The sequence below is a fragment of the Rhizopus delemar genome, genomic scaffold, assembly GCF_000149305.1.
Source record: "Rhizopus delemar RA 99-880 supercont3.5 genomic scaffold, whole genome shotgun sequence".
Taxonomy (NCBI): domain Eukaryota; kingdom Fungi; phylum Mucoromycota; class Mucoromycetes; order Mucorales; family Rhizopodaceae; genus Rhizopus; species Rhizopus delemar.
In genome coordinates this window covers 1,595,312-1,620,835 of record NW_027137831.1, presented here as the reverse complement: position 1 = coordinate 1,620,835, position 25,524 = coordinate 1,595,312, and the positions used below count along the sequence as shown (strand labels likewise).

Below are 25,524 nucleotides of genomic sequence, written 5' to 3'. Positions count from 1 at the left end.
TAATGATAGCTTGAAGAAAAATCTATTCACGATCTTAAAAAGCAGCTAAGAGTGCAGTTTTTGGGAGAAGAAGGAGTAGATGAAGGTGGCGTACAAAAAGAATTCTTTCAGTTGATTGTACGAGAAATATTTGACCCAAAATATGGATTATTTGTTTACAATGAAGAATCAAGATTGTGCTGGTTCTCATCCAATCCCGTTTTAGACGAAACTAATACGAGAGAATATAAACTTGTAGGATTATTGCTAGGGTTGGCTGTATACAACAGCGTTATACTCGATCTGCATTTTCCTCTCGCATTGTACAAAAAGTTGATGAATGTTGATGTAGACCTGTCTGATTTAAAGCAACTTGACCTGGTAAAGTAAAAGATATGAATGTATTTTCTACTAAATTCATTGGTTTAGAGCTTAGGAAAAGGTTTAGAAATGCTTCTTCAATACGATGGAGATATAGAAGCAGAGTATGACCGTTTTTTTCAAGTGAATATGGAATCATTTGGTCATGTATTCACTTATGATCTAAAACCAATGGGCTCAGAAATACAACTAACAAATGAAAACAGATCCGAATTTGTAAACCTTTATACCAAATTTATACTTGACACCTCAGTACAAAAACAATTTGAAGCGTTTAAAGAAGGGTTTTTACTAGTATGTCAGGACAGTGCGATTAAGGTAAAAAAAAAAATGAAGGAATAATTATATGATTACATTTGGAGAGGAAACTAAAGGACCAGAAAGATGTTTAGACCTGAAGAAGTGGAGCAGCTTATTTGTGGTTGTTCAGATCTTGATTTTGAAGCACTTGAGAAATCAACTGTATATGATGGAGGGTGGACAAAAGATTCAGACATCATAAAGTAAAAGGAGCACTATTGGTTTTTACGTGTTATTTTGACACTTGTATTAGGTACTTTTGGGAAATTGTTCATTCATTTTCTTACGAAGATAAAAAAAAGCTCTTGTTTTTTGCAACTGGCTCGGATAGGGTAAGCGAATATCAATTCTGTTTATTATCACACCAACATGCAATACAGGCACCAATAGGTGGACTTAGTAAACTACAATTTGTAATTGCCAAAAACGGAGGTGATTCAGACAGGTAACAGGCAAAAGACATTTCCGATAATTAAACAATTAACATCAATAACAAAAGGCTACCTACTTCTCATACATGTTACAATGTACTGCTTCTGTGTGAATATAGCAGTAAAGAAAAACTAAGAGAAAGGCTCTTAACAAGTATAAGTAATGCAGAAGGCTTTGGCATGATTTGAATTAAAAGTTCGTTATTATACCTTTTTTTTTTCTTTTTTTTTTCAATATTTTTCTTTTTTTTTTCAATATTTTTCTTTTTTTTTTTAAAAAAAAAATGTCGTTTTGGAAACCTGGAACAGTTGCACCCGGTATAAAGTCCAAGATCGTAAAAAAGAAACCAGAAAAACTAATGATACATTGAAAAAGGCAGTGTAGTTGATCGAGACACTGAAAATGAGACAGTTGAAGCAGTTGTTGCTCATGCAGAAAAACAATATCGTCATTTAACAATGGCACAACAACGTGAACGATTACCAGTATTTAAATTAAGAAAAGAGATTTTATACTTGTTAGAAAAGTTCCAGACTGTTATTGTCGTTGGAGAAACAGGCAGTGGCAAAACTACACGTAAGTCGATTTTGCATTCTGTTTGGGGTATATTCTTAAGCAAATGTCTTGATAGAAATCCCGCAGTATCTAATGGAATCTGGTTGGGCAAACGGAGGAAAACAAATTGCCTGTACACAAGTAACGAAGCAGAATTATCTATGCTGAAGCAGAAAAAAAAAGAAAAAGAAAAAGGACTCACTTAAATCTTGTAGCCTAGAAGAATCGCAGCCACTTCTGTAGCGCAACGCGTAGCAGATGAAATGAATTGTTCTGTAGGAGGAGAAGTCGGTTATTTTATTCGGTTTGATGATCAAACCAGCGATAAAACAAAGATCAAATACATGACAGATGGTATGCTATTTCGAGAAACAATGATCGACCCACTTTTGACAAAATACAGTGTGATTATGATTGATGAAGCCCATGAGAGAAGCCTCTATACAGATATTTTGATTGGCGTCATCAAAAAGTAAAGATGTTACTATTCCGTAGAACCTCACATTAACACGTCTTGTTTAGAATTCAAAAAAAGAGGCCTGAATTAAGAGTTATTATCTCATCAGCAACAATGGATGCAGAGCATTTTTATCGCTTTTTCAATACAAACACAACAAAAGACATATCTAAAGATACAGCAACTATTATATCATTGGAGGGTCGAATGTTTCCTGTGGATGTTTTATATTCTGATGAGCCTGTATCTAATTACGTAGAAAAAGCAATTCAAACAGTGTTTGATATTCATACAAGGGAGCCAGCTGGTGATATACTAGTATTCATGACAGGAAGAGAAGAGATTGATACAGTTGTTGGTGAAATTTATGACCGAGGAAAAACGTAAGGCATCAATTTTAAAGAAACATATATTGGATGTGAGCAGTTACCTATTATCGTATAGATTGCCTAAAAACAGCCTTTCTATTATGCCATTACCACTTTATGCTGGATTAACAGTTGAAGAACAACTGCAGGTCTTTGATCCTACACCAAAATATAGCAGAAAAGTGATCGTTTCTACAAATATAGCGGAGGCTTCAGTTACATTGGAGGGAATTGTATATGTCATTGATGTGGGTTTTGTGAAGGTAAAGGATGATAATGGTATTGTGCATGTCATTTAAACACACCTTTTCCCTCTTTTTAGATACGTGCGCATAACCCCAAGACTGGAATGGAAGCTCTCGTAGTCACACCTGTGTCAAAAGCCTCGGCTTTACAAAGAGCTGGACGAGCAGGTCGTGTAAGACCAGGAAAGACATTTAGATTATACACGGAAGAGACATATAACTCATTACGAGATACAAGTATACCTGAAATACAAAGGTATGAGAGTGAGCTTACGTACAAATTTAGTTTTTCTCATTGTTATTATCAGGAGCAATTTAGCGCCTGTAATTCTACAGCTTAAAGCCTTAGGCATAGACAATGTACTTCGTTTTGACTTTATCACACCACCACCGGCAGAGCTTATGACAAGAGCACTAGAGTTATTGTATTCATTGAAAGCATTGGATGATGTAGGCCGATTAACAATACCTCTTGGTATGCAACTTGCCGAATTTCCTGTTGATCCAATGCTTGCTAAAATTCTACTCTCCTCTAAGGATTATGGCTGCAGCCATGAGATTGTGACTATTGCAGCTATGATGTCTGTGCAAAACGTATTTTTACAGCCGTCCAAAATCCCAAAAGAAATCCTCTTTGAAGCAAGGCGTAGATTCTGGGTTGAAGAAGGTGATACATTAACATGGATCAACGTGTATAATGCCTTCATTAATAAGGGCAATAAATCTGGTAAATGGTGCCATGATAGATTCTTAAACTTCAAGGCCCTTTCTAGAGCAATGTCCATTCGATTACAGCTCATGAAGTACCTTAAGCGATTTGATATACCTTTAGTCAGCGCCACCTCAAAATATCCTAACACAGCAGAAGGACGACTGAAAGCAAGCGAGGATGTACGAAAGTGCATAGCTACCGGGTATTTTGCTAACGCAGCCATTGCAGAACCAGATGGTAGTGGAAGGTTCAGAACAGTTAGAGATAATGTGCTGCTGAACATTCATCCTAATTCTGTCTTATTTAATCGCAATCCAAAATGCGTTGTTTTCCATGAAGTAGTTGAGACAACTCAAGCATACATGACAGATCTTACAGTGATTGACCCTGAATGGCTGCCAGAGATTGCCCCTCACTTTTATGAATACAAAAACCAAAAGAAATAAATTGAATGTGTTTATTACATACAATATTATATTAAAAATTTCTGACTGGTGCTTCTGGCCAGTATTTTCTTCTCGCACCTGCGGGTCTAAATGGCGGCGGCTCTATCTTATTTTGAGATGGCATTACATTGGGTCTAAATGGCGGTAACTCTGTAAACTGTTGTTTCTGGTCATGTTCCTGCTTAGTAGCCATTTGCTCCTCTTCATATTGTTGGCTAGAATCAAATTTACCGTTTGATAATTCTCCTGGACGCGGTCGAGTCCAGAAACGAGTTGTATGATCATTTGAACCTGATACTAAGATATGACCAACTGGATGCCAATCTAAGGACCAAACATTTGATTCATGCGCTGTTTCTTGTTCACCCACAGCTTGATCTTGGCCTGTCATCCAAAACATCAGTGACCCATCTGAACCACCTGTGGCTAGTAACCTTTCGTGTTGAGGATGCCATTTAGCAGCTGTAATATATAAAAAAGGAGGTTTAGTATATTCATTGATATACAGTTTTCTTTTTTTTACAGCAAATTTCTTTTTTATGTCCTCTGAATATTTGTAATTCCTTCATTGTACGAATATCGTATACTTTCACAAGTTGGTCTCTTCCAGCAGTAACCAACCAATTTCCATTTTGATTCCATTGTAGTGCTAATACTGTATTTTTATGACCGTGTCTATATGCACATTGTAAGTAATTCAATAGCTAAAGATTGTTTTTTCTTTCATTCTTACAGTGTTGTAATATTCTTTGCTGTCTTTGGATCCCAGAGTTTTATAAGGTTATCTTTACTTCCAGACGCCAATAAGGCTTTGTATGGATGCCAATCTACACATTTGACATCCCAACCATGGCCTGTCAGTGCCTTTTCCTCAGTACCTGTATTGAAGTCCCATATTTTAATCAGAGAGTCATCCGAACAAGTTGCAAAACGGGTATCTGAAGGAGCAAAAGTCAAATCACGAATGGCTTCTTTATGACCTTGAAACATTTTCAAATTGCTCATGTTGGATTGCCAATATTTGATGATGCCACTGTGATCACCAGTAACCATCCAATTGTCGTTGTGAGACCAATTCATAGCACGTACAGCTGAATCGTGAGCTTGTAAAATAGTCTCAAAGTTAAATGTAAGACCATTCCATAAGGTAAATTCACCACTAGAGGATCCAGTAATCAATCGACGGCCTTCGGGAGTCCACTATTGAAGAAATTATAATAATTAGCGGCTTATATTGGGGTTAAAAAATCCCTTGGTAATCTAACCTTGACTACATTAACTGGGTATCTAACTTTATTAGTGGATGTATGAACGAATTTGGTTGTTACAGCATTAATTGGATTGTCCAAATAAGCAACTGGTGGCAAAAGCTAGAGAAACAATAAATCAATACCAATTCATATACTGAGAGTTCAAATGGTAATTACATTAACAATAAAATTTGGATCAGGTCTCAAGAATCTCGTATCTCTTCTGTCCCGAAATCGAACACGCTCTTGCATCCATTTTGCAACACTGTGGTTATAATCTACTGTTCTTCTTTGAATTGCTTTTCTCATTCGCTTTCCGTCAAAAACCATTTTAGAAAATGGAATATTTCCAGATTGTCGAGGTCTTCCGCCCATATTTCCTCCTGGTGCTCCATTGAAATGACTACCGTCATCACGATTATAATTGGAAGCCATGAGAATATATTTTTATAAAAAAAAAAGTAAAAGCAAAAATCAATTTTGCACTCAGCATTGCATTTTAAACTTTTTATGACAATTGGACTGGTATATGAAATGCTCTATGATTTATTTTTTAAGATTATTATATGTCTATCATATAGTAAATACGTCATCCCATTTCGCACAAGATAATACAATAGAAAATGATACGTATTCTGTTGATAGGATGTCCACAGATCGGTAATATATTCTCTTAAATAACACTTTTTTGATGAGTTTAGTTTTTATTTTATATTAATTGTATTAATTGATAGTGGATTGAATAAGAGGGTATATTATTCCATTGGAGTAGATGGTCGATGATGGTTATTCGTCCCATGAATACCAGTCTTTAATTGCTTCACTCCACCCTGTAACGAAAGGTTTTCGGGGCCAATTAAAGAATGATGTACATGCTCAATCGATTTAAAATATTTTACAGTCTACAAGTTGAATGAATTACATATTATTCATTCACACTCTTTTATGTCTATTTACCTTGACATGTAGCTCTAATGTAGCATCTTCATCACAAACAATCATACCTTTTGGATGCATTTGAATAGCTGAAACAGTCCACATGTGATTTACACCTTCTTCAATACATTTGGCCAAGGCGATAGCCTAAGGAGTGATATGTTCAAATAAATGTGATTAATTGTCTATCAATTACCTTATGTGCACCAGTGATTATAATCAAAACCTCGCGAGCATCCATAACAGTACTAGCATTGATCGTATTAGGCACAAACATGACATAAAACACAAATCACTTACGCTACACCAACAGTTAACGCAAGCTTTGGAACCTTTGAAATATCGCCATCAAAGAATCTAGCGTTAGCAAGAATAGTCTCATAAGCAAGTGTTTTAACCCTTGTACGAGAGTTTAATGAGGAGCCAGGCTCATTGAAGGCAATATGTCCATCCGGCCCAATACCACCCAAAAAGAGCTCAATACCACCTACGCGTGCAATATCTGCTTCAAATTTCTTGCACTCTTCATCCAAATTAGGCGTATTACCGTCCAAGATGTGAACATTTTCAGGCTTAATGTCTACGTGCATGAACAAGTTTTTCCACATAAATGAATGATAGGATTCTGGATGATCACGAGGTAATCCGACGTATTCATCCATATTGAAAGTAACGACATGTTTAAAGCTAACATCTCCTGCCTTGTAATATTCAACAAGTCGTTTATAAATACCAATAGGTGAAGATCCAGTTGGGAGACCTAATACAAAAGGATGACTTTCATCTGGTTCAAATTGTTTTATGCGCTCTTTAATATAAGTAGCTAAATAGAAAATAATCATTTTTGTATTCATGTTTATTAAACAGATCATTTAATCCTTCTTTACCTACAAATTCGGATACTTCTTCATAATCTTCTCGAATAATTAATCTCATGTTTAAGAAATAAGACAAAAAGAAGAAGAATAAAATGGTGTGGTTATATTTATACTTGAAGTTAATCAAAACTATCACGTTCATTATTTTTTTTTTATTTTTTTTTTTTTTTTTCAGCAATGTACTGTATTTGCGTCATGCTTGAAACATGCTTAGTGTTTCGTAATCATGAGTCTATTCAATAAATTCCTCTTAAATGTTTTTTCTTTCTATCTTTAAAGCAAATGCTTATGCATCTTTTACGCTCATAAATTTTACTTTAAAAAGATGCCTTCATTTTTATTATTTTTTATGAGCAATCGATGATGTAACACAATCAACATGTTGATTTTATGTAGCACATAAAATAGTAAATAGACTCAAAGAAGCATTCCGGCATAACGATAAGTTAAAATATTAAGCGATCGATCAATTGAATGAAATATCGCTTTATTTTTCTAAAGTATTTCGTTCAACAAAAAAAGAATATATAAACCAAAACAAAATGAATAAAGTAATTAAAATGAAGTTTACCCAATTAATTAGAGCATCAAAAGCTAGTCGAATGATGACACTTATTAATTTATTATGAAGTAAACAATCAGAGCGCTTTGGTGCAACATTTGATAAAGTTTCATAGTTTTATCTGTTAATCAATGAAGTAATTGTTCTATACATTATTGTCTTCAAATAACTCTTAATCTAAAAAAAAAGATTCTTACGTTTTTTTTTTCCTTCAAATTTATTAAAGGATGTATATATAGAAAAGTGATAGAAGCTTATCAGATAAATAATTACTAAAATACAAAAGCAAAAAAAATTCAGTATAATGAACTATAAATTAATTGATTTAAGAACTCTTTCTAGTTGATTATAGCCTCATACAAGCAGCAATTGGTTCAGATGATTGTTGTCAGTGAGCTCTTCAAAAAAATTGGAGGACTTGAGTAAAAAAAAATAAAAAAAAATAAGGAAAGTGATGAATTGTTTAAAGATGATAATTTTCCAGATGGGAAAATTACGTCCCGTTTATTACAATCTGATTTAGAAGGAAGATTTAAAAAACAAAGCTGGAATAATTGGTGTTGCAATATAGTACCCAAGTAGTGAGTAAAGAAAGAAGAGTAACTAGGGAACCTAAATTAATTATATAACTTTATGGAGATGGACAAAATGATATATGAATATTGTATAACCAGGAACTGAATTGTAACTTGACACGACTGAAAGAATTATTAGCACCTTACTTGTCAAGAGCAAACTCTGAGATCCGCAAATAAATTCAATCCAAATATATATTATTGAACAAAACAAATGATTCGTAGATTTAGTCACTAATGTACTCAGCATATTCCCATTTCTTTCAAAGATTCTATATCATCAAACATATCGATGGCATGTATACCTTTACTCATATCTCCTTTTTATTACACATTCAAATAATCATATCTTTGTTTTATTTGAATCTGTGAGACCTTTTTTATATCAATAATATAGCCATTTATTGCATATCATAAATACTGATATGCGTCTATTATAAACTCACAATATTATACAAATAATAGTTGATGCTTCTGTGGGAAATACTGTATAAGACCAAATGGTCTTATAGAAATAGGTTAATTGTAATAAAAAAAATTAGCAAGGAAAAATTAGGAAAAGATTTGTACCTTGATCGTATGCTGTGGTTTTCCTTGTCTGACATTGTTGCATCTCTTCCAATATTTTCTTATACTATTGGGTGATTCAAAACTGTCGCTTGGTTCACATGTTTCATCATCAGGCTTATAATACTTCTCTCTTACTTTGTATTGATAAGTTATTAAGTGATTATCCCTATGTCCTATGATTGCCTCAAGGTTTGCGATAGGATCATATTATCCAAATAGATGAAAAGGTGCTCGAAAACCAACACACTACTTGTCCTAAATGCCGTTAAATCTATTGTCCTAAAGAAATAATGTAATCATTCTTCAAGATGGTTATCTCACAGGAACTAATCAAAAAATTAATACACGCTGAAAATCCTGAGCAAGAAAAATGTAATAGCATATTTGTAAAGTCAAAGAAAAAGAATACTTCATTTATAGTAGCCCTTTTTAACTTGAAAAAAAAAAAAAAAAAAAAAAAAAAAAAAAAACAGTGAAGAAGATTTCCAACACAATTTTACAAATTGCTGTTCAATTTATAAAACTTGCCTTACAAAAATCCAAAATTTTTATTTATTCCCACAAACCTCTTTTCAACTAGAACTTGAAAATTTTATGAATCATTTGCGGAAAAAATGGCGTAACAATGAACCATTGCAGCCTCTTGACTAATATTTTTTATCAATTGGGGAATCATTGTAACAAATTTTGTTCTCATCACAGTTATGTGCAATTTCCGCTAATGCCACACCATTTTAATGAATATGGCATGAATTCTCAATGACATTAAAACATACAAGGTCTCCCAATGAGCAATTATCACCTATCTGATATCTTTCATTATAAATGCTTTTGTTCGCTTTATATAATAAAACTTAGTCTGCTCTTTTGCTAATTATAAACTTTTTCGGATTGCTACATTAAAACATAGTACTCACTTTTTCTTTGTTTGACTATGATAAATAATTGTAATTTTATACTTTCTAATTATGTCCTATTTCATCTATGACATTAAAGGCATGTGTTACGTGTTTACCATTATCTTGTATGTTAATTTTATCGTCCGCTAGGAACACAGAAATACTGTTGCTGTGGAATGAATTTATTTTTACATTCAGTTGTTTGATTAAATGCATTAATAATAAGGATGTATTGGATCCAGGACCTATGGTGGTTTTTTTTGTACGTTAATCAGAAATAGTGATAATGAAGAGCACAGTTTTAGGATTAATATATTGCTAGCATTGATCATCTTTTTTCGTCCACTCTTTGAGAATAAAAAATCCGCTTATTGGAAAAAACTTCTATCCGTCAACAGAAGTACAAAAACCGCCCATAAAGTATAAAAAGACGTCCATTAAACTTTTATTTCCCGCTCCTCAATTTAAACAGCCGCCTATTTTTGTTGCGACTACTGTATTAAGGAACAAGAAAAAATAGAAAAAAGTGAAATAAAGTATTAATAAAACTCACTGCTATAAATTGCACATGTGTATATTATATTTTACTATATTTGAATATACATAAATACAAGCAGCTACTTAAAGTTTAGAGGCCCTTTTTTTAAATCAGATTTTTATCCTTTTATTTCCCCCTTTTTTTCCACTTTTGTTTCCACTCGTAAAGCTTGGCTTTAAAAACTTGAGTCATGAATTCAGATACAACTGGTTCTTCTTCTTCTAATCGAGAAAGTCGAGAAAAATTAAATAACTCTGTTTTCTTAAAAAAACCACAATCTTTTGAAACAGGTATTATCATAGCTGTTAACAAACAAAAAAATCGAGTCTTACAGTAGAGACAGTTTAACTAAAACAGTTTGATATTAAAAAAAAAGCATATTCTTCAGAAGACGGTAAAACAATGCCAGAAGACTATGAAGAAGGCATAGGCCTTTTGAAACAAAATAACCAACAAAGTAGCAACTTTATACCTGACTATTCCTTTTCTTCAAATGCTAATTTACTCAATGCGACCGAAGCAACCGAAATGTTAGAACAAGTACCTCAAACGTCCAAAGAAGCTTATACAGATAATCGGCATTCAGTTTGCAATTATGAAATTAAAAAGCAATCAGTTATAACGATATTAAAAAGATGGATAAACAAAAGAAGAAATAATTTACCAGAAGGAACACCTCGTAAAATATATTTAAATCAGCAGGAATTAAATGACCAGCAAAGCTTCATGTCAAATTCCATATCCACGGCCAAATATAATGTCTTTACCTTTTTACCCAAGTTTTTATATGTAGAGTTTAGTAAATCAGCAAACATCTTTTTCCTATTTATTTCCGGGATTCAGGTACCATAAAGGATATTTTAAGAGAATGGTATTTTAAGGAAATATAATTTTTATAGCAAATTCCGAATATTTCACCTACTTCAAGATACACGACTCTTGTGCCACTTGTAATCGTTTTACTTATCACAGCTGTTAAAGAAATGATAGAAGACTTTGTATGTTTTATAACACTTATTGCATGTGAATTTTTGAATTGATGAAGTAATGATTTTCATAGGGCGTACACAAATCGGATAGAGAATTGAACGCACGAAAATGCAAAGTGTTTGAAAAGTCAGAATTTATTGAAAAACCATGGAGCCAGCTAAAAGTAGGGGATATCTGCAGGATTGACAATTCCCAATTTTTTCCGGCAGATCTTATTTTGTTAAGCAGCTCTGAGCCAGAAGGTCTTTGTTACATTGAAACAAGTAATCTGGATGGGTAAAGAAGCATATTTATAACGCAAAAACAGTGTAATCATTGAATGAAAATTAGTGAGGTGAACCTTAAAATAAAACAGGCTTTGCCTGTCACTGCGAAGATAGTGTCACCTTCTCATCTTTCCTTTCTGGAGGGCCACATTGAATCAGAGCAACCAAATAATCGTTTGTATAACTATGATGGCACTTTAATAACAAAAGATGAAAATGGTACCAGCAAAAGGTTTCCTTTAGATCCTAATATGCTCCTTTTAAGAGGTGCTCAATTAAGGAACACAAGCTGGATTTACGGTATAGCAGTATTTACAGGACATGAAACGAAGCTCATGCTTAATTCAAGCAAAAAACCAACAAAATCATCCAATGTAGCACGTAAGACAAACAGGAATATTCTTTATTTGTTTGCCATGTTGGTTGTGATGAGCATTTTGTGCTCTATTGGTAATTATGTTATTTCGGTAAATACATTACATTTAAAGAAAATAAAAGAGGCTAATAAGCAAATAGGTGAAATATGGGGATAGCATTGACTATGTAGGAGTACCACTCACACAGATTGGGAAAGAAGTTGGATACAATATATTGACTTTTATGATTCTCTTTAATAGTTTCATACCAATCAGGTATAAAAAGACCTTTGATTAAGACTATTTTCACTAAGACTAAATCAGGCATAATTTAGTTTAATGGTCACTATGGAGATAGTAAAGTATATACAGTCCACCATGATTGATAATGATCTGGATATTTATTATGAAAAGACAGACACCCCTGCTGTAGCACGCAGTAGCAGTTTAATAGAAGAGCTTGGTCAAATTGAATATGTATTCTCAGACAAAACAGGAACTTTAACTTGTAATGAGATGGAGTTTCGTCAGTGTTCTATTGCTGGCATTTCATACGCCAATCGGCCTGATCCAGACAAACGACCTACTTCTGAATTCGATCACTCGGGTCAATACTCTTTTGCACAATTAGAAAATCATCTTCAGGATGCCCCACACAAGAACATTATAAATGAATTCCTTGTTTCACTCATGACATGTCATACAGTCATTCCAGAAACCAATCAAGAAACCGGGAAAATTGTCTATCAAGCTTCCTCTCCTGACGAAAGTGCACTTGTTAATGGAGCAAGCGGCTTGTTTGGATATAAGTTTGTTGCTAGGCGTCCTCATTCAATCCATTGTATTCGAAAAGAGATTGAAGAAGAATATCAAATACTCAATGTTTGTGAGTTTAACTCTACTAGAAAGCGTATGTCAGTGGTATTGCGTGGTCCAGACGGGAAAATAAAGCTTTATTGCAAGGGTGCCGATACAGTTATTTTGGAGCGATTATCAAAAGATGGCAACCCATTTACTGCACCGACCTTGGAACATTTAGAAGTAACTATTTAGCTGATATTTTTATTTTATTTCTTTGAGCGCTTATTAAATAATGAGATAGGATTATGCGTGTGAAGGTCTTCGAACTTTATGCTTTTCTATGCGCGAGATATCTAACGAAGAATACACAACATGGTCTGTCATCTATGATAAAGCAGCTACTACACTAGTAAACCGTGCGGATGAATTAGATCGTGCAGCCGAATTGATTGAGAAGGATATGCTTTTGCTGGGCGCTACCGCAATTGAGGATAAACTGCAAGATGGTGTGCCTGATACAATCCATACTTTACAAGAGGCTAATATCAAAGTATGGGTCTTGACTGGTGACAGACAAGAAACGGCTATTAACATCGGATACAGCTGCAAACTTCTAACGGAAGATATGGAGCTGATTGTTTGTAATGAAGAAGACCATGTATCAACGAAAGCATTTTTAGAAAGCAAACTGGCACACATCCATTTATTACAGCAAACACACCACGACGTAAGAAACTTGAAGATGTCATTATTTTGTATGAAAGCAGCTACTTACTTTTTTTTCTTTGTTGTTAGCCACTAGCATTTATCATTGAAGGAAAGTCACTCGGATATGCTCTAGAAAAAGATGTTGAAAAAACATTATTTGACATCGCAATTCAATGTAAAGCAGTAATCTGTTGTAGAGTATCTCCATTACAGAAAGCCCTTGTTGTCAAATTGGTAAAGAGGTTTTCAAAATCCATTTTACTTGCTATCGGTGACGGAGCCAATGATGTGTCGATGATTCAGGCGGCCCATGTAGGTGTTGGTATTAGCGGTGTGGAAGGTTTGCAAGCCGCTCGGAGCGCAGATTTTGCTATCTCCCAGTTTAGATTTTTGAAAAAATTGCTACTTGTTCACGGCGCCTGGGCATATCAACGTTTGAGTAAAATGATTTTCTTTTATTTTTATAAAAATGTGGCCATGTATCTAACACAATTCTGGGTAAGTTGTTTAAAACAACATCATATTGTCAGCTCTATTCACAATCTTTTACTAAAATGCTAGTATGCTATATTCAATGGCTTTTCTGGTCAAACTTTGTATGAGTCTTGGACTATGTCTTGCTTCAATGTCATTTTTACCATTTTACCACCTATGGCAATAGGGGTATTTGATCAATTTGCATCAGCAAGCCTATTGGATAAGTATCCACAAATGTATATCCTTGGTCAAAGCAATGAATTCTTTAATCAAAAACGTTTCTGGGGCTGGATTATAAATGCTGTTTATCACTCTGCTGTAAATAGAAACGAAAAAAAAAAGTCAAATAGGAGCTAAATCGTATACAGCTTTTATTTTTTCTAGGTATGGCTGCATTTGCAGATGATTCTGTATTTACAAGTGGCCATTCTGGAGGTCAGTGGTGGGTAGGAACAACGATATTTACAGCAACATTAGCAACAATCCTTTGGAAGGCGGCTTTGATTACAGAGTAAGGAAATTATTAAAGACTTGTTAATAGTTGTTTAAATTCCATCTCCTTTATATTAGTATTTGGACAAAGTATACTTTTATTGCAAATTTTGGGTCAATGGTTATCTGGTTTATTTTTTTGCCTTTTGTTTCATATGTAGGGCCACTTACCCCATTGGACATATTTATGGAATATTATGGCATTGTGCCTCGGCTTTTTGGTAATATAAATTATTGGTTGTTTTTTATCATTGTGCCTTTAATATGCGTTTTCCGAGATTATGTTTGGAAATAGTAAGTGTACTACATTTGAAATATATTTTTTTCGCCTATTAAACAGCTTTCTCTCTCTCTTTTTTTTTAGCATCAAACGTATGTATCGACCACAAAGCTATCATTATATTCAAGAGATACAAAAATTCAATTTTCCTGACTACAGACCTCGTATGGATCGTTTTCGCCGCGCAGTTAATAAGGTGCGAAAGATTCAAAGACTCAAACAATCAAGAGGGTTTGCTTTTTCACAAAACGAAAATGACCAATCAAGACTCATTCGTTTGTATGACACGACGCAACAAAAACCATCTGGTTAACAAAAACTATGTATACATTAAATAAATATAATTATCTTGTAATTAAGAATATGAACCTTTGGATTGCAGTATGCTCTTGCTATTCTTTTACATGTTTAAATTTGTGATTTTTTTTTTGTAATATTGCCATTATAATTGCATAACTAAAATACATTATGGTAATGGATAATGAAACTATGAAGTAAGTTTTACAAACTGACTTTGTAAACTATATCAATGACTTTTTAGTTATTTATTATGACTCTTAATGTTTTCTTTTTTTTGGTATATAAAATCAAAAATGATGTTTTAAAAAATAATGTACTATTGAAACTTTTGTAAGTAGTAGAGAGAAAGGATTGTTATTTATGACATTTTTAAGGAACTAAGTCGTTGCTTCTGATTGAGCAATAGGACAATAGAGTTAATGGAAGAGTATATACCAAATGAGTACAATTGGCCATATTTAAAACTCAAGTAAGTAATCAGTCAAAGAGCGCTAGAAAGGCGGAGGGTTTAGGAAGCCGGAAGGATGTAGTTACAAGTCTCAAAGATAAGCGCTGTCTAACAATCAGCTCTGTATCAAATTGTCAAGAGTAATGAGACAGCGGAAGGGGGACACTCAAACTCAGACGTGTGTTTCTGACGCAGAAAAATACCTTGACTAACTAATGCAGTAAAATAACTGAATCTTTGGGGGCTGAAACACCTATACAATTAGCTTGCTATAAGGATTGATAAAAACATGTATCTATCAGCGAAGCAACAAGATAAAGGCTGGGAGTAACTCTGCAGTGGTGGTGTCAAGTGCAACAGATACTTTGGACTCAGATTTGAATGAAATCAAGCCATTCATACTTTTCCTCTTTTTCTTTTTTATTATCTATTTTTATTTTATTTTTTTTACTTCATTTTTCAACACTTTTTACTTCTTCAAGGATAATTCTATATTTCTTTTCTCTCTTGGCGCAGAAAAGAGAAGGAAGAAAGATAATACAAAGTATTCAACATATCAGAAAAACAATTTCCCTCCGGGGATCATTTAATAATGGATTTGCATCAACAACCCCAGGAACAACCTGTAAACACTGATTTAAAAAACCATTCATTACTACAAGAAGAACTCAATTATTATCAGAGCTCATTTAATATTGTAAAACAACCCGACTCTTCCCCTCAAAACACAGCTTCAAACCAGGGGCAGCAAGTCTTTAGGCAGCTGGACCAACAGCATTTGACAATGTCTGTAGCTGAGAATAGTAATAACAATAACATGGTTGAATGTACTTCCATACCTCATTCGTATATTGACACAAATTCAAATGTGTCTGCCCATAATGTTCTACCACAGCAATCAGTCGAAATTAACCCAAACGCCGCAGCTAATTCTACTACACATATTATAACGGTCAATCCAAAGGATATGGAACGCATTCCAGCTAATACTAGTCAAACTGCTCTTTCTGTAACCAATTCTTCTCATCCTTTAATCCATTCTAACGTCATCTCGAATGTAAGTTTATTTATACTGAGAATTAATTTTATCTGATTATTTTCGCGTATTAGACTGATCAAAATCGATTGGCTACTTCTCAACTACCTATTTCGAATAATACACTAACAGATGGGGCTGTAAGTGAAATATACAATAACAACAGTCTAAATTTGCCTCATGATGGCATGTTTAGTATGAGTTCTTTACCAAACAGCATTAGTTTAAATCAGCCATCCACGTATACTTATCTTGATCACCCAGTCCATCAACAATTACAGCAACAGTCTCAAGAACAATTTCAAAATGAAGCTCAAAGGCAAGCGAATGTCCAAATACAAGCATCACAGACACAAGTACATCTTCCATCTCATTCACAAATGCCGCAACAGCCGCCATCGATATTGAGCAATCAACCGAACATTGAGCATCACCCTGTTGTCCCTTCTCATCGTACACTAGATCACTCACATACAGTCACAGCACATTCCCAGCATACTCTAGAGGAAGAGCAAGGACGTATCGATGCAGCTACCCAGCATGTGATGGCCCAGCAAATGGCGCATCAGTATGCTATGTTACAACAGCACATAACTTCAGGTGGATCTCAATTGCAAGTCCAGAAGCCATTGGTAACTGCTCAGCATCAACTGATAATGGCGAACGGCGAGAATTTACAACAGCCCACCTTCTCTTCTCAGGACACTCATCATATTGTCCTTTCTCAGATGGCAATGCTTAGTCCATCGAGTACAAATAATATACAACAAATAAAAGGAGATGCATCACTACATGATGCAGTCGTTCAGCAGCAATATCAAAAAGAATATGTCAATGAGCCAACTCATAATGACAATAACAAACGAACAGCCACAGATCAACATGTGGAGCGAAGAAAATCAAGGAGACACACTGTTTCTAATAGCAAGCCTTCAGTACTTAATATTGACACAAATAATGTACACGTCTTATCATCCTCACCGAAATCTGCTGCAGTCTTATCACTTCAAGAACAACCATTGACTAGAAATGAAGTGAGACAAGCGCTTGTTAATCAACAAAATGAATTCTTTGAAAACATTGACATACCTTTACCGCTTAATCTTCAGGAATTAGAGACTACTCACTCTACTCCCTCTGATATTAGCGCAAACAATTATGATAAACTGTCAAGGGCTCAATTGATTTCTCGCTTGATTAAGCTCGAGACTGAAAAACGGCAAAATATGGATGCCCAAAATGAAAAATTTCCTAAAAAAACAATTATTGACTTGGAAAGTGCATTGAGTCCCAACCATCAAGAGTTAATGTTATCTGCAATGGAAGAAGAAAAATCAACAGCAGATGAGGACGAGGATGAAGAAGATGAACCAGAATTAGAAGAGCAACCAAAGAAGCAAGAAATGCAATGCAGATGGAAAGAGTGTAGATTGGTGTTTGATGGGTTACAAACACTAATAGATCATGTTAACAGTGAACACATCGGAAGCGGAAAAGTAAACAAAAGAAAAATGATGTGTATAATTTGCAATTAACAAGATATTTTAGCCTTCTTACTTTTGTGAATGGGAAAACTGTCCTAGAAATGAAAAGCCATTTACAAAGCGACATAAAATGTACAATCATCTTCGTACGCATACAGGTGAGAGGCCTTTTATTTGTACGGAAGAAGGCTGTGGTAAAAAGTTCTCTCGTCCCGATTCCTTAAGCACTCACATCAAAACACACTCCAATATTCGACCTTTTATCTGTCGTGTAAAAGAATGCGGTAAAGCCTACTATCATGCAAGGTCTTTGAAAAAGCATGAAAAATCTCATGAAATCGCCGCAACGATACCTGGTGTATACTTTCCAAATGTAAATGCAATTCCATTCAACACAACACCATTTGGCAACACCTTACCGGGGCATGTTGACTATTTAAACAGTCAGTTTCAACACTCATCTGTTGTTATTCATAATCAATCACTTCCAAACTCCCCTCATCATCCAGTACCCCAGCAAGGCATCACAGCTCTGCAGTCCTCATCACCCATAAAAGATAATTATACCCTTTCCAATGACTTGTTATTCTCCTCAGCTGGTATGGTTGAACAGCAGCAAAACAACACCCACTTAATAACTCAACAGCAATTGCTGGATTCTGTGAATCTGCAACAAAACAGTGGCTACAATTATGGCCAAATATAGACACAAATAAGCAAGTATACGCCCAACTAAAAGTATTGTAAATAGAACACTCTTACTTTTTTGTAAGCCATAATGTGACTGTTTATTCTTTGGATAGTTCCTTTTTCAATTGTCAATTTGGTTTTTTTTTTTTTTCAACTAATAATCTAGAAGAAATGGTAATAAACTGGCTAGCTTTATTTTCTTTTCATCTTTGCTTATTATCATTTGCTTTTATACTATTTAGAAAGTCAAAGTTTTATCTCGTTCATCTAACGATTATGTGCGTGAGCGTGTAGAGGACATTCACAAAGTACAAAGAAACTATGATCCTACGTCGCATCCATTTGAAAAAGGAAGAGAATACACAAGAGCACTCAACGCAGTAAAATTAGAGAGAATGTTCGCCAAGCCTTTTATTGCTTCTTTGGAAGGACATATTGATGGTGTCTATACAATGACTAAACATCCTTCCAAGTTGAACTCAATGATTTCTGGAAGTGGTGATGGTGAAATTCGTATTTGGGAATTGTCCGAGCAAAAGACTACCTGGAGAGTTCAGGGACATCGTGGACTTGTAAGTGGTGTATGTGCTGGCATATCAGAAGGACAATTTTTATCGTGTTCGACAGACAAGACAGTGAAAATATGGGGCGAAGATACAGAGCCACTTGAAACTTATGCTGGAAAGTATGCATTCACCGGATTATCCCATCATCGTTCAGAACCAATCTTTGCTACCTCTGGAGGAACAGTGGAGGTATGGGACGAAACTCGATCAGAACCTATTCATGATTTTGCTTGGGGAGCAGATTCTTATCAAACAGTTAAATTTAACTTGGTTCAACAAAACATATTTGCTTCTTGTGGCACAGATCGTACTGTTGTTTTGTATGATTTGAGATCAAGTAAACCATTATCGAAACTTGTTATGTCACTCAAAACAAATGCTCTTGCTTGGAATCCTTTGGAAGCATATGTTTTTGCCACCGGTAGTGAAGATCATAATGCATATACATTTGATATGAGAAATATGAGATCTGCGACAAACATTATGAAAGACCATGTATCAGCAGTGTAAGCTTTTGTCAATAGAAATATATTTAAGAAAATACTAAATTACAAAATAGGATGGATGTTGACTATTCCCCTACTGGACAAGAAATTGTGACAGGCTCATATGATCGAACCATTCGTTTATATGATGTTGGACAAGGACACAGTAGAGATTGTTATCATACCAAACGTATGCAAAGAGTCTTTGCAGTTCAATTCTCTATGGATAGTAAATATGTCTTATCAGGATCAGACGATGGCAACATTCGTCTTTGGAAAGCACATGCTTCAGAAAAAATGGGTATCAAGGACTGGCGTGAAAAGAATAAATTGGAATATGGTTCTAAACTTAAAGAAAGATATGGTCACATGCAAGATATTCGCAGAATTGATAAACATAGAAGAACTCCTAAGGACATTAAGGTGGCTGATTCAAGAAAGAAGGAAATGATACAAGCTGAAAGAAGAAAGGAAGAACGTAGACGCAAACACTTGAAGAAGGGTGAAGAAGTTAAGAATGTACCTGAAAGAGAAAAGAATATTGTAGGTGTCGCAAAATAATGTTTTATTTGTATAAAGAGAAAGAGAGACACTTGTTTTTGTAATATATCATTAAAATTGAAACTTTTACTATTTTTTTTTAAAAAAAATGCGTGTATTTACTTGAAAACTTGGCTTTTTATTTAAAACATAACTTCTAATTGATAACAACAGACCAAGGATGTTCAACCTCGCCATATTGAATAGCATAAATAGCATCATTGAATCTCTTGGTGTAAGGACCAGCCTGGCTATTAGGGTCATTGGGATCAAGAGGAATCTTGAGGTCTTCACCCATGTATCCAATTTCTTTGACAGGGCTTACAACACAGGCAGTACCAGCACCAAACATTTCCAAAACGCGTCCTTCCTTGACCAACTCGCGAAGTTCAGGCATAGTGATATTGCGTTCGCTGACCTTAAACTCATTCCAGTCCTTGGCTAATTGAATGATCGAATCACGGGTAACACCAGGAAGGATGGAACCATCCAAAGGAGGAGTAACAAGCTCAGGTTGACCGTGTTCATCCTTGATCATCATGAAAAGATTCATGGCACCTACTTCGGTCAATTGATGATCGGGGCCAAACAACCAAAGATTTTGTTGGTAACCTTTAGCGGAAGCTAAACGTTGAGGCATCAAGCCAGGAGCATAGTTTCCACCAATCTTGGCAGAACCGGTACCGCGTGGCCAGGCACGAACGTATTCAGATGTAGCATACAAACGAACGGCATTGAATCCTGTTTTATAGTAAGGACCTACAGGAGAACCAATGACGAACAGAAGAGCATCAGTAGAAGGGTGTACACCAAGAGCTTCTTGAGTACCAATCATAGTTGGTCGAAGGTAAAGAGAATATCCACGTTCATTTGGGATCCATCGCTCATCAATCTTTAAATATTCACTAATCACTTTAATTAACTCATCTCCATTAAATTGCTAACATAAAAAAGGATTGGTTAAGATATTCTAATGTTTTTTTTTTTTCTTTTATGTACAGGAAGAGCAATACGCTCGGTTGATCTGTTCATACGAGCCATATTCATATCAGGTCGGAAAAGACGGATTTTGCCGTTCTTATCTTTGTATGCTTTCATTCCTTCAAAGCACTATACTAAGATTGGTAATCATATTCAATTAAAAACAAAAATCAAACAAACCTCTATACCATAATGAAACACGACTGCGCTAGGAGCTAAGCTAAGATTTTCATAAGGACGAATTTCAGGTGAATCCCATCCTTTGTCTTCACTCCATTTAGCAGTGATCCTAAGTTTATATTAAGCAACTGGAAAAGAAAGAGGGGGGGGGGAAAGCTCTATTGAAGGAAACAAGAAAGTAACTTACATATGATCAGTGAATTTTTGCCCAAAAACAAGGTTTTTGTTTGCAATCAAAGGTTTTAAAGCATCTGCTTTTCTAACTTTGAGTTTGCTAGCCTAAAAGAATGGGAAGAAAAGGAAAATAAGTAAATGGATAAAACAAGATAAATACTACTTACACTCAATTCAGATGTAAATCTTTTTGCTTGAGTGTAGAAATGATGCCTAAAGGAAGGAGAAATAGTGGAAAACATATCAAAATGAAAAAAAAGAACGCATCTTTCAATTTCCAGGATTCAATGTACTTTTATAATCATCGAACTAGACTCCGAATTTTTTAACAATGTTCACACAAAACTTTAATAAGTTTCTCACGATCCCTTTTTTCTATCAAAACAGTCATACAATCAACTGCTTAGCAGGTGAACGTTTTTTTTTTCCCTTTGAGAGTGAAGCTTTACTAAATGTCATGGAGCACTTTGTTCAAATGGGAAATAAAAAAAAAAAAAAGGCAAAAGATAAGAGATATAATGATTCATAAAGCAGCGAGCCAATAGGATTATATTATGAAACTGTATCAAAAATTAAAAAAAATTATCTTATTTATATCAGCGCATGGATTTTACAATCATAAAGCGATGATTAACATTGATTGTTTGATATTAACGAATGAAAAGATGGTATATTTATTATAGTTCATTTTGAGTCAAAAAAGTATACCAATCTTCGACATTCATGTCATTCGGTACGCCCCAGAATGAGTTCGTTGTTATACCTTCAGAATTTTGAAATAGTAGAGGATCAGTAGATATATTCCTACTGGGAATAGTGCCTTGGTTAAGATAATTGGTAGCTGCTTCTGTATCTGAATTGAAGACAATGCTTTGGTCACCAAAAGATGGTGCATAAGGAAAGGGCATATTGGAGTTGAATAACGGAAACTCTGTGTGTTGATTGAAGGCTGAGACATTTTGTACATTAGACGTCGCATCAAAGGGAATCTGCATGTTTGCATTACTGAAACTGGGCAAAGGTTGGGCTTGACTGAACATTGGATTGTGGCTGGTTGTATTAAATCCAAATTGCCTGATTGAGTATAAATCATTCACATCAATTAAATGCTGCTGCATATCATTGTTTCCTATTACGCTGTTTGGTATAAGATAATTATTTTCGTTTGGAGCTTGCTGAGAAGGAAGATAAAGTTGATCCAGCCAATTATAATCCTTTGTGAATGTTGTAGATTCATGTTCTTCTTCCTTCTTTTCAGGAAGCCGACGAGTTTTTAGCGTTTGATCGGGTTTATTTGTAGTCGAAACATTTTCATGATTATCTTTGTTTGTTATTTCTGGTATTGTACTTTGTAATGAATTTTCAATCATTTGTTGGGATTTTAACAGTTCAGCAAATTCTGGATCTTCCGCACATAGCCTGCTTTTCAAAATCTTTTTTCTTAAAAGATTTTCTAGTCCATCTTTGCCAGGCCAAAGTATATTTAACTTATCGATGACAGCAAGTGCTCGAACAAGTTTCGACTTGGCTGCCTGTGATGTTGTTTTGTCTGAGCTTCGTGCATTAAAGACATGGATCAAAGTAGCGGTTATAGTAGAATAAATTGAAAACCCCCACAGGAAATCACGATACCTCATACCATCTGTTATTTCGATAATTCTCGCTGCTGCACTAGTACAGATAGCTAAGGAGGTCTGCGATGAAAGCTTTGTTTTAGTGTCGTCTGTGTCTTGTCTAATAAAGGGGCGATGCAATAGTATCAATGAAGTATAATAAGAAATAGAAATGAATTCTGTAGAAAGTTTAACAATTCAATTTAAATGAGATGTAGGTAGTTTTTAGCAACATACCTGGTGCAGCAAGTAAATGCTCACGCTTTACAATATGTTGACTCATCTTTTCAACAAATGAAATATCCAATATTGAAGGAAGAGAATCTCTCCATTTAGATAGCTCGGAATCTAAGTATCCAACAATAGCATCACTGCCATGTTCAGCGCAGTATTTTTTTCCTTGAGGGGTATATAGATTTTGTAAAATCATAGCTAGGATTCTTGACAGTTTAATCATTTCATTAAGTACCCTATAAACAGGCACCGTCTTTGTTTTGCAATGCTTTGCTAATTCTTCGCTCATAGAAGGAAACCGAGGGAGATGCTGATCGGTTTCAGTCATTGTGTCCATTACTTCGTCTAAACTGGCATCTTCTGATGGATATATTTCATCAAAATCCTAGGATATTGTTAACGCCTTATTTATTTTGATAACAGGACTATTCATCCTGTCTTTTTACCCCATCAAATATAGTCAAAGGTCGACCTGTCTCAGCAGAGTACCAACAATCCTGCATGTATACATACCACCATAGTCTGTACCTTGTTTCTTTTTCTTCTTGAGAAATATCTAACTTTTCGTTTGATTTGTGGCAACTCAAGTCTTGACTCTGTATAATAAAGTTAAATTAAAAGTGAAGGCAGTGAAACAATAAAATTTACTATTCTAACAGCCTGTGCAAAGAGATGAATAAGCCTTAAGCACTTGTATTTAACTATTCAGATTACTTACACTGAAACTCAACAGCCAGCCTGTTGTCCATCTGTCGAAATTGTAAGGCCTGATTTGTGCAATTATAGCTGACTGTATCATAGATAAAGTAGGTATATATCTTTGGAAATTGTATTTTAGGAATCTAGAGTTAAGTTGTCCTGCCAAATCCTCAGGAATGTTCCAAGGCTCGTTATTATTCAAGCTTTCTGCATCACCCACTTTTTGATATGTTTCAATATATGCTAATGCCGCAAGATACATCGATAGCAGTAAGGGTCCAAAAGGAAATTGAGGTCGAATCCTGCGATACTCTTGAAGAAAAGCAGTCTTATTAATAACAGGTATAAGAGGATGGACATTAGCAAAATATCTATAAAAAGCGTCAAAAAAGAACAATAAAATACAATGTGACGTTTCTTACACTTTTAACAGCCTATCGCTCAAATCTTTATCAATGCCCGCTATTTTCCAAATCCAATCTTCTATACCGTTGATGGGCTCGTCAGGATCAATCAATCCGGCCACAACGGCATCCTTAAGTGAGTCTATTTTCGTATCAAGGTCTGTCATTTCTGCTTTTCTTACGCGCAAAATCTGGGAACCTTGTCTTGTTTGCATTTGTATGCCTGTAGGTTGAAAAAATCTGTTGAAAAGTTTTTGAAAGTACTTTTGTCCTTCAAATGTATGATAGATTGAATAACCCGTGTAAGGATTGTCTGGTTTTTCTTTTTCTGTCTTTTCTTCGTCTTCCTGCTTCCAAATGTTTGATCTGTGTTCTGAAGCATCTTCCTGTGAGCTGTTACTGTCACTGTCAAACCTTTCCTGCTTATCATTAGCTATTTTTGTCAATAGGCCTTCAATTCTTTTTAAATCTTCTTCTAACGAAGCTATATATCTTGTGTATAATTAGTCATTCTGTAATATTTTGTTTTGTATTTATATTTAAGTACTCTTTTCGCGGTCCTCGTTTCCTCATACTATTGGAGTTTGTGTAACCTTAATAAAGTTGTTGTATGAATAGAATATAATTTAAACTTACGACATACTGAAAGTGCATCCTTCTTTTATTAATATACAGTTCCTACAAGACTTAGAGCCTTCAATGGTTTCACATCTTGCTTTTTTTGATCTACACAAATCACTAATAATAATGTTAATTTTAGTTTATTTTTTTTTTCGCTAAACACACCAAGCTCTTTTATTTCTTCGCTTTTTTGATAAGCTATTCACGCTGTCACCATTTGGAGCAATTAAGGGGTATCTATGGCTTATATCATTATATGCAATTTGATCAGACATAAAAAACAATAGTGAAAGAGAAAAAAAAAAAAAGAAAAAAGCAGAAGTTATCTTGAAGAAAATGTCTGGTCACAGATCAAAGTCACCAGGTAGAAACTACCCAATAAAATTATCATAGTCTAACAGACTCCGTTAGAAACAATTGAAATACTAACTCAATAGTGCACCGTATCAAGCGTTAATTTTGGGATTATCGCTCGCTGTATTTGCTATGTTCATAACAATAAAATTATAAAATGATTATTTTGGAATAATATCGTACTAGTAATGATCAATAGAGATAGAACTTATAAAGTAAGTGCAATGACAAGTAAATATCATAAAGCAAAGCCCATACCCTT

At 34.7% G+C, this 25,524-nt stretch overlaps 8 protein-coding genes across 8 annotated transcripts; 4 read left to right on the top strand and 4 right to left on the bottom strand.

The window, feature by feature from the left end:
- Nucleotides 1–3,194: 3,194 nt before the first annotated feature.
- RO3G_07380 (uncharacterized protein) lies at nt 3,195–3,529 on the top strand (the record flags this gene model as incomplete). Its single annotated transcript, XM_067661970.1, has 2 exons — nt 3,195–3,444; nt 3,513–3,529. The coding sequence occupies 2 exons, from the start codon at nt 3,195–3,197 to the stop codon at nt 3,527–3,529; spliced, it is 267 nt and encodes an 88-aa protein (XP_067518071.1).
- A 377-nt stretch (nt 3,530–3,906) lies between these two features.
- On the bottom strand, nt 3,907–5,560 carry RO3G_07379 (uncharacterized protein; the record flags this gene model as incomplete). The annotated part of the gene is made up of 5 exons (XM_067661969.1): nt 3,907–4,337; nt 4,399–4,550; nt 4,609–5,075; nt 5,204–5,245; nt 5,303–5,560. 5 exons carry the CDS (start codon nt 5,558–5,560, stop codon nt 3,907–3,909), a joined length of 1,350 nt encoding a protein of 449 aa, XP_067518070.1.
- A 320-nt stretch (nt 5,561–5,880) lies between these two features.
- Nucleotides 5,881–6,997, bottom strand: RO3G_07378 (glucosamine-6-phosphate isomerase 1; the record flags this gene model as incomplete). Its single annotated transcript, XM_067661968.1, has 5 exons — nt 5,881–6,027; nt 6,083–6,208; nt 6,258–6,309; nt 6,362–6,884; nt 6,949–6,997. 5 exons carry the CDS (start codon nt 6,995–6,997, stop codon nt 5,881–5,883), a joined length of 897 nt encoding a protein of 298 aa, XP_067518069.1.
- A 5,076-nt stretch (nt 6,998–12,073) lies between these two features.
- Nucleotides 12,074–14,766, top strand: RO3G_07377 (uncharacterized protein; the record flags this gene model as incomplete). The annotated part of the gene is made up of 8 exons (XM_067661967.1): nt 12,074–12,736; nt 12,798–13,223; nt 13,292–13,702; nt 13,766–13,999; nt 14,066–14,127; nt 14,223–14,263; nt 14,335–14,467; nt 14,538–14,766. 8 exons carry the CDS (start codon nt 12,074–12,076, stop codon nt 14,764–14,766), a joined length of 2,199 nt encoding a protein of 732 aa, XP_067518068.1.
- A 1,219-nt stretch (nt 14,767–15,985) lies between these two features.
- RO3G_07376 (uncharacterized protein) lies at nt 15,986–18,427 on the top strand (the record flags this gene model as incomplete). The annotated part of the gene is made up of 3 exons (XM_067661966.1): nt 15,986–16,258; nt 16,312–17,733; nt 17,786–18,427. The coding sequence occupies 3 exons, from the start codon at nt 15,986–15,988 to the stop codon at nt 18,425–18,427; spliced, it is 2,337 nt and encodes a 778-aa protein (XP_067518067.1).
- Nucleotides 18,428–18,806: 379 nt separating this feature from the next.
- On the top strand, nt 18,807–19,487 carry RO3G_07375 (uncharacterized protein; the record flags this gene model as incomplete). The annotated part of the gene is made up of 1 exon (XM_067661965.1): nt 18,807–19,487. One exon carries the CDS (start codon nt 18,807–18,809, stop codon nt 19,485–19,487), a length of 681 nt encoding a protein of 226 aa, XP_067518066.1.
- A 672-nt stretch (nt 19,488–20,159) lies between these two features.
- Nucleotides 20,160–21,579, bottom strand: RO3G_07374 (uncharacterized protein; the record flags this gene model as incomplete). Its single annotated transcript, XM_067661964.1, has 5 exons — nt 20,160–20,942; nt 21,002–21,112; nt 21,164–21,272; nt 21,351–21,442; nt 21,505–21,579. 5 exons carry the CDS (start codon nt 21,577–21,579, stop codon nt 20,160–20,162), a joined length of 1,170 nt encoding a protein of 389 aa, XP_067518065.1.
- Nucleotides 21,580–22,014: 435 nt separating this feature from the next.
- On the bottom strand, nt 22,015–25,125 carry RO3G_07373 (uncharacterized protein; the record flags this gene model as incomplete). Its single annotated transcript, XM_067661963.1, has 7 exons — nt 22,015–23,021; nt 23,188–23,569; nt 23,631–23,780; nt 23,903–24,254; nt 24,306–24,771; nt 24,970–25,025; nt 25,115–25,125. 7 exons carry the CDS (start codon nt 25,123–25,125, stop codon nt 22,015–22,017), a joined length of 2,424 nt encoding a protein of 807 aa, XP_067518064.1.
- Between the last annotated feature and the right edge of the window lie 399 nt (nt 25,126–25,524).